Below are 9567 nucleotides of genomic sequence, written 5' to 3' on the forward strand. Positions count from 1 at the left end.
GCGTTTAACAATTTGTATGTTTTCCCTGAGAAACACTGTTTGCATTTAAATGTAATTTCCTTCCCATCTCATATTTTTTTCCATCACCATGTCCCCTTAGGGGCTCATTATAAAGCAAATTTATAGTTTAAAAAATGTTTCATTTAAAAATAAATAAATAAATAAAGTGTTCTATTTGATCCATAAACAAATAAACAAACAAAAAACAATTATGCTTATGCAGATTTTTTTTTAAATTCATGAATCAAATTTAAAAATATTTGATACATAATATTTTAAATATATATATATTATATATATATATATATATTTATAATCCATGTGTTTGTGTGTGTTTTAGCACCATGACGTTTCAAGCCCTTTAAAATAGTTTATTAAAGTTCTCCTGGTGTAACAGGCTATTTTATTTCCTCCTAAAACACTACATGGAAACAACAACAAACAAATAAATAAATAAAAACACTACAGTGCTTTACACACTTGTAGTACTGCAACAAATAGCTTGGCATAAGATGTGCAAAGTGGAACCATATTGACTTCTCCAGTCACAATTGGCTTTACAGTGACTGGAGAAATTTACACTTGTGAAATTTACATGAATTAGCTGTACTGTATCTGTAAGATGTGCAAAATCCATTTACTAATAGCAGAACAATACAAAAGTGGTTATAAACTATATAAAATATTATAAATAGCCAATTATGACTGAAATACATGAGAAATGGGACAAGCTGCGTCCCAAAGTTCTTTAATATTTAGAGAAAAAAACGCTAAAAAAAAACCACATTTTCCTTTAGGTGAGACCTGTTGTACCCTAATAATGAAGTCATGAAATTTTAATGCCTGCAATGTCGGTTACATTTTACCCAAAGATCCCAAGTGAATGAAGTTTCCTAGGAGAACAGGAAAATAACAGTTTGCTATACATACAGTAGACGCTATAACATGACACTGAAACAGCATCATCCTCTTGGCATTAATAGTATAATTTAGTTCACTTGAGTGTACTGAAAGGGAAGTTCACTAAAAAAATTGACAAAAATATCTTTGAGCGGGGAAATGTAATTTGTAGCGAATATCATTAAGTTTTGAGAAAATGAAAATGGCAATTTCTCCGACCGTCACTGTTAAAGTTGCTGTTTAATTCTAAGTTGCTCTTAAAAGGCTTATAGAGCAGCTCTAGTGTAAGTGACAGGAAATGAGAACAGCGGTCTGAATGTAATGTGATAAAACCTTAGCCATCGCTCCATAGTGGCAACAATAAACCACTGCTGAATCATATTGCTAATATATAACAAAGCGCACCGTGCAATATATCATCGGCCGGCATCCACAGGTGCATGTTATATATACGCTAAGACACATTCACATTCTTGTGTCATTTTGAATGCACAGTGCCAGCCATCTGTGCTGACGGGATAAAACTATGAATTGTTCAAGTGGTCATACTTCTCACAAACAGAGCTGGCAGCCCAGTAAACATTAGACAGAATAATACATTACAGCATTAAAGCGATTGAAGGCTGAGCATCCCTCCAGTCACATCCATAGAAATAATGTCAGAGCTTGCGGCAAGAACGCTCACTCTCCCTGTCTTTCTGTCTATCTTCCTCCCCTAAACCCCAACCCATATCCTGCCTTTCCCTCTCTCGCAGAACGCATGGATCGGAAAGCTTATGTCGGGTGTAACTGGCACTAAATTATGCCCACTAGGAAAATTAGGTACCACCAACACATTAATTAAATTAGATAAATTCATGACAAAATTCCAACCTGACCTTTCATCAATGTGTTCTTTTCTCGCTTGAATGTTATAACGCAACGTAAATGTGTTTCTAACTCCAACATTCAATCACTGCGTTTCTTTGAAGAAAGGGGGTGTAAAAATAACCCAGTTTCCCCTGAAGCTATGAAATCTTGGCTGAAAGGTCGAGTAGAACTGGAAAAAAGCATTACCAACATATGGCCATGCATAAATAAAGAACAAGCATTAATCCCAATAGCAACCGAGACCATAAAACGTCTGTTTTCACAATGTACAACGCTGTTATCAGAGTATTACTTCAACATTTACTTGTTAAGATGAACAAAACATCTATAAATACTTAAAACGTCCTTGAATATTTACTCAAACCGCAGGATACGGGATCCTGCGGAGAGATAGGCCAGCTACACATGTACATTGCATTTGAAATGTAATGAAATACCTCTGAAAACGTCGATCTGCATATCTTAGATTACTATAGGAGTGATTCGTATGGAGAACGCTTCATAGGAGGGAATGAGGAGGTTATTCCCACACATTAGCTAAACTAGGTTCGGATCACGGGTCAGACCGTCACTTAGCAGCTCATCAAGGGCCTTATTTAGCAGGGAAGGCAAGATTATATGCTTTGCATGCAGAACGCCGTTGAGCTTCTAAACAATCTCAAGGCTGGAATCTAAACGGTCCGCTCAGAGGACTCTAATCAGCCTGACACAATTACACTCTGTCACTCAATTATTGAAAAGGACCTTGTCAACAATGCAATGCCTTGCTGCTCCTTTAAACAACAGGAGATGCACTTGGTTATACCGAGGTGCCAAATTATGAATTTGCATGGGGTTGCAGGGACGTTTTGGTGCGTAAAATCGGAATGTTCTGCAAAAAACAATGCAGGCTTTGGGTGGATTATGACATTTTCTGCCGTGAACATGAAAGAGAAGTCAGTACTGCTTACGTCTAACGTCTCTGAAGTAGATGGTCTGTCGGTTGGGGTTGAGCAGTTGGATGACGGAGTCGTCGTTGTTTTTCACTCGGCAGCTGATGATGGCCGTCTCGCCCTCGACCACCGAGACGTTATTCGTCACCAGGTTCTGACCCTGCGCTGTAACCCAGAGAAAACACAATAAAATACAAGACTTACAACACAGAGCAACAGAAGTACAAATTCCATTCATTTTCATATGGGATAAACATGAAAACCTTTCGAGATGTATGAGAGCTTTGAAGTGGCTGAGTGATGACATAAGTCAGTGTGATTTAGATTTTTTTAATTGTTTAAAAATCAACCAGATTCCTAGTAAAGATAATCCTGGAAAGAAATCCACCAATCAGAGAAGACGCTGTTACCTTGGAAACAATAACACTGGCAGACATGATCAGCAAAGACTTCTCATTTACATGAAGCATTGCAAATTATGTAATCAGTTCCTGTACACTCTAAGCACAATAAAATTGTATTTGACATAAAACATATTGATATATTTAATTTTTATTTTATTGTTAACATGTTATCATTATACTTCATATATTTTTTATATTTATAAAATAATTGAATTAAGCTAATTTTTAAATTTATAAAATACAATATATTTGATGTTTATTGCACATATAAATTATTTTTAATATAGTTATATTTAATAATGATAAAACTATAAACAAATTTGAGGTTTACTGTTACAGATAACTTGATAACTAGCACTTTTTTTGTTTTATTACATAATAATTTAAATTGGTTTAAAAAAAGTTTAAGTATACAGTCTCATACCTTGTACCTTCAATTTTCATATACTTATTAGCTTAAAATTCAAGTTTGCCATGTTGTGATTAATCTCAGAGGTCACTGCTTTGGTTCATTGCTTTTTATTGCAGAACTGTTGAACTCCTTATGGAGAAAATGAAACAAACAAACAAAAAACAACAACACTTCCGGAGCCAAGGCAGCTAAAAAGTGGGCATCATTGCAATACCTGAATAAGGTTATTACATTTGGCATGTCTTATCACAATCTGCATTGTAATTACAATGCATCCACTGAACACTATTTTTCTCATTTGGCTGTTGCCTTGCTATTCAGTCAGAGAGGCAATCATGACACTCTTTTCTTAAGCACAAAAAACCCAGAAAATACTATTACAATTCAGATCCTGTTTCATTCTGCTCTTGTATCATGAAATTGTAAAAGTTGAGGCTGAAGCTGAATAGATGACTGCCATGATAATGCGAATCCTCATGAGGAATCCTTTGAATACTGATGTTTTTGCATAACACGTGCAGGGTGCATTTGCAGGGCGTGAAAGAAACTAAGAGTTATATGAAAATAAATGTAACAAGCAACAACGTTTGGACGCATGCGATGTTGAGATGTACTGGCTGGGTTCTCGGTTTGGACGTATTGATTTTACAGTGTTGTGTGTTTGTGGTGTGTGTGGAACACCCCGTCTACAAGACTGCAGCTCTCAGCAACCGAGAGGAGAAGGCTCGTAATTGCTGCTCACGGCAGAACTTTATCAAACCTCTCCATCTAAACACACGCTGATGGAAGCTAGCAATCAACAGTGGCTCTCAACAGCATAATACCCGGACCTGGACGACAAGCTCTGCCAACACACAGGCAAGCACAAAGTATCTGATACACTGCACTGCAAGCCAGTAACAGCTGATAATTAGAGGCTGCATCACTCCCTTATGGTTTACATTCAACATGGGGATCCATTATACCTTGCAGGTGAAGACAGCAGAAAAGCAAAAGTCACCTTGTTCTATATTTATATCCACAGAGCTGAGGGGCATAAAAATGACCAAAGAATGCTTTTAAACACTTTATCCTCACACGCAGAGTAAAACACTACTTTTAGCGCCGCCGTGAGACAACAGCCAATGCAAATTTGTATGGTTGAGCAATCAGACGCCTTCAAGCGCTCATGACATTTACAGAGACCCGAAAAACATCTTAATTTCCCCACTACAACTGTGACCAGCTCAGCCCCGCTTGTCCCAGTCAAGAACAACAAATCGGCGTGGAAAAACAACACATTTAGCTTGTCCTCCCGAGTTGTGAACGTTAGGGATGATAAAGCATTGTCCACTCCATGAAGGAGCATTAGCAGTCAGGCATGCTGGGAGTGTTTGTGAGACCACAGAGGTGCTGTGCTGCCACAATCCATGGCTGATGCTAAACACCCGTGAAGCCAAGTTTCACGCTGCCACAATCATGCCAAACAAAAGAAAGGAAAAAGCACTAGCTGGAAAGCCCGTCCGGAACTGAAAAAGCTCATAAGAAAGAGTTTCAGCACATGTACGTCTATAATGCCACTTTAAATTCAGCTGTTTTGGAAATGTTATGAAGCTCTGCTACATTAGCATAAGGTAATAAGTGATATTAGACTCTGGAAAGGTTTTTACAGACTGATGCTGGAACTTCTATAAGTGAGCCCCAAAAAAGTATTGGGACAATTAATAGGACAGTTCATTCGAGAATGAACATTGTCATCATTTACTCACCATCATGTAGTTCTAAACCTGTATGACTTTTAACTTACTATTCTCAAGGTGGTTTTCATCAATTATAATCGGTGCTCGATTATTAAGGGTTCTTACTGTTATCAATGTTGAAGCATGCTGCTTCACATCTTTTGTGGAAACTGTAATGCATTTTTTTCAGGATACTTTGATGAACAAAGTTCAGATCAAGAGCATTTATTTAAAATAGAAATGGAAGATTATAAATATCTTTCACTTTTTTTTTTATAATTTAAAGCCTGTGTAAAGCAAAATTAAATACGTGTTCTGAGTTAACCACCCAGCCAAATTTGACTGTCTGTGCATTCATAAAAAACAATTTTAACAATTAAACAATTTAGCCTATAATAGCCTACTATACATAAAAATAAAGCACTGCATAGACTTCACAATATAAATTAAACATAAATTGATTCATAACAAAATTATACAATATTCAGTAAAAAGCAGTGAATAATTCTCTCTTTTTCTTTTGTTTGATTAACAGATTATGACAGACAGCAGCAGGTTTATACAGTAGGATGCTGTCACGGAATGCACAGATACTGACTAGCATTCGATTACTTTTCAAACTGTTTATTTTCACTACAGATATAACTGAATGGCAGGAGACTGTATATGACAGTCACGTTACCTGATTCGACTGATTTGGATGTTATGTAGAAAGGGCGACAGCACACCGCATTAAGGAAAGGAACATTCATGTTTTCAACCGCCAGTTTAACCGTTGGCTAAAATCAAAAACGAAACTAAAATTAAATAATCGTTGAGAGCAAGGGGGCCCCCTGTTGTTTCGGGGGCCCTACGCAACCTGCGTACTTTCTGTATAAGGAGGATCGGCTGTGCCGCTACAACCTGAATGGATGCTCCCTCTAGCAGCTTATTTGGATTTACACAGCCATACATGTTTGGTAATATGCATTTACGTGACAAAGGCATACAGGTGCATCTCAATAAATTAGAATGTCGTGGAAAAGTTCATTTATTTCAGTAATTCAACTCAAATTGTGAAACTCGTGTATTAAATAAATTCAATGCACACAGACTGAAGTAGTTTGACAGTAACTCGCGATTGAGCGGGCGAACCACTGATGCTAATTGCGCTCTAGTTATTAGTTATTTTCAACATCAAGCGGCGCTGCGAAGACAGTATGAGATCAAAGTACTGCGAGAGCTATGAGAGAGCAGACGACTCTGCATGCTACCTGTCATACACCGATCCATCTGCACAGCGCTGCTTCAAGTCGAACACACTTCTTTATAGTGTTATGAGAGGGGCCATGCTCAGTGGCTCCGGTGCGTCACTGAGACATGATTTCAGCCCCGCCCAAAAAAATCCTGAACACAAAAATGGTGAAAAACTGTTTAACGGTCTAACTCCACAATTCAGTACTACATAGTTCACAGTCTTTGTAATGTGTTTTCAGCAATACATTTCTAACACTTATAATGTTTAGAATCCTCTGAATTGCCTTTACATGGACTTTCAATCCTTGCTGAATAAAAGTATTATTTATTTATTATTATTTTAAATTTTACCCAAACTTTTGAATGGTAGTGTGTCATGGTTCCCACAAACATGTTAAGCAGAAAAGATTGTTTAAAAATAATAATGAATATTTATTAGAATAATTAGAATAAATTAGAATATTTTCTGAAAGATCTTGTGATACCGAAAACTGGAGCAATGACTGCTGATCACAGGAATATTTGTCATTTAAAAATGTATTAAAATAGAAAACAGTTATTTTAATTTGTAAAAAATTTTCACAGTATTACTGTTTTTACTGTATTTTTGCCCAAAATATTTGGCCCAAAAGCCAAAGCGATCATATGGATAACTTCTTTAATCAACACAAACACACACGCACACACACACACACACACACACACACACACACACACACACACACACATTGGATAATTGGTAAAAAAAAAAAAAAAAAAAAAAACTAAATCTATGCTGCCATTACAAAGAAGTTGTAGGTGAACATGACAGATAGACTACAGTCACATGAACGTGTTTTATCTTTGCAATTGCAGTACCTCATCTACAATGTCATCTCAAGCAAGTCAAAATGTGATTGGCTAAAAGACTGATTGTGATTTAACTCATTTATTTAGCTTTCAAGGCCGTGACAGTCTGGTTCAGTTCTGCCCCATAACCCCACCAAGGTGTCCATCCTTCACGTTTACATCAAGCTCTATCTCTGACCTCTTCTCAACAGCGCTCATTATATGACTATTCCTGAAAACCAAGTGCACTGCCTATCTAAATACCATTTTTGCCATCTAGGTAGGCAGCTCACTAGGTTTTGGCACACAGCCAAATACATGAATGAAAAATAAATGTTCTTTATTACGAATATGCCATATAATAGGTGCTCAGAGGATTGGAGTGCTCTACAGGTTGAGTCACATGACTCAGAAATGTAATTAATGCATGTGAAGTTTCATGATAATAGCATATCTCTCATTCAAAGCCTTTTTAAGAACAGATCCCATGGGTAATATACACATTTCCTGAAGCGAGAACTTCTCAAGGTTGATACACATAAAAAGGTACTCTGGGAATGTTTTATTAATTTTATATTATTATTATTATTAATTATTATATATGCATTTTAATGTGAGAGTTGGCTTAGTAATTAATTTAAAGAAGCAATTTTTAGAAGGTTATTAAAGGCTTCTGCACGTCAAATATTCATTTTCATTTGTACTTCCAAGTCATGGCTGCTCGCCAACAGGTTGACGTGAAACTGTCTAAAAACAGAAGATGGAATGCAGTGGAGTGCAACTGGGAAAAGAAATAGCTACTTTTCTGTTGAATGCACAACTCTTCTTAGACATACCTATTCACACGCATGAGGTAGGTTTGAACTATGCCCCTATTAAAGGACGTTTTGAACTGGCTTTGTCAGAATGGCATAAGCACGAAAGAATTACTGATTCATTGACTGCAGAGTGTGGAGGCGTGCAAGTGCAGTAGTGAACGTCTTTGCATTGTGAAGAAGTCATCTGAAATAGATTACACGTCTGAATTTAAACCCATCTGTTTGACTAGAAATTTTTCTTTTATGCCTTTTTTTCTTCACAAAAATGGTTTCCTCAAAGTCACTGCCTTTACAACTGTTGTGTTTCCAGGTTTTTCTTCACTGTGTGAACATCACAAAGCCTGTCATGAAAAAAAAAAACAATTATTTAAAAAAAGAAACTATAGTTTGCAAAAAGGAAAAAAAGCCTACATTTAAAACAATTTAGATTTTTTTTAAATTGTGACATTATTTTCAAGACATTACTTGAAGAGCATTTTTACCACCGCAAACCCTCATTAAAATAACATGTCCTGATGTTTAACTTTTACTATTCCTATTATTTTCAGTGATAATTTTCTTTATGTAATACAGTAATTTTTAAAAATCGATAGTTTTAACAGTAAAACAAACCAGTTAAACAATGAAAAAGCACCAGTTAAAGGCAGCAGAACAAATTCATTTGGCATTTTAAAGTTATCTATCTATCTATCTATCTATCTATCTATCTATCTATCTATAAATAAAAGATTCTTGTAATCATTTTATTTACTGTAAAGTGACATTACATGACATGCACATATATAATGCCACATTATGGTAAATAAAATATAACGAGAATCTTTTTTTGCATTATGGTATTGACAACTGAAGGAAATGTCATGAAAATAATGTCAGTGCAAAAATAAAAAAAACTCAATGGTCCTAAAATAAGCATAATTTAAGCAAACTGCTTTTTCTTTAAGCAAAATATCATTATTATTTCTTTCTTTTGGTTGTGGAGATAAACTGACTGTGACATGTTTTGGCAGATTTTGTAAGATTCAGCCAACTTCTGTTGACCTGCTAGCCTTCATCTCTCCGTATTGCTTAGAGTAGAAGTGTAAATATTAAACCAATTCAATCAAATTAAAAGAGCACACATTTTGGCACCATACCAGTTTGGGACTGGATTGTTAAAATGTGGAAGGTCTCTTTTGATAACACAGACCTTTGTCACATATCTATTGTATATGTGAGTGTTATCTAAATTCATTACCTTACATTATTGATATTTAATTTTAAGGTTCATGCAATTAAAGTGCCCCTATTATGCCATTTAGAAAATTGCCCTTTAATGCAGTGTTTAATGTAGCTATCTGTGAATGTGAACTATCTGCAAAGTTGTGAAGCTGACAGTGTGCACAGTAAATAAAGGTATTGTCTCTCTCTCTCTCAAAAAAAAAAAAAAAAAAAAAAAAAATTACCTCG

General features: G+C 35.8%; 1 protein-coding gene across 1 annotated transcript in view; it reads right to left on the minus strand.

Annotated features, from left to right (window-relative positions):
• LOC107699904 (cell adhesion molecule 1-like) overlaps positions 1-9567 on the minus strand; it is a 214404-nt gene that overhangs the window by 68942 nt on the left and 135895 nt on the right. The window contains exon 2 of the mRNA XM_016501352.1: positions 2721-2867. Coding sequence (XP_016356838.1) covers positions 2721-2867 — 147 coding nt within the window. The remainder of the gene's footprint in view (positions 1-2720; positions 2868-9567) is intronic.

This window comes from Sinocyclocheilus anshuiensis, unplaced genomic scaffold, assembly GCF_001515605.1.
Source record: "Sinocyclocheilus anshuiensis isolate Anshui unplaced genomic scaffold, SAMN03320099.WGS_v1.1 scaffold891, whole genome shotgun sequence".
Taxonomy (NCBI): domain Eukaryota; kingdom Metazoa; phylum Chordata; class Actinopteri; order Cypriniformes; family Cyprinidae; genus Sinocyclocheilus; species Sinocyclocheilus anshuiensis.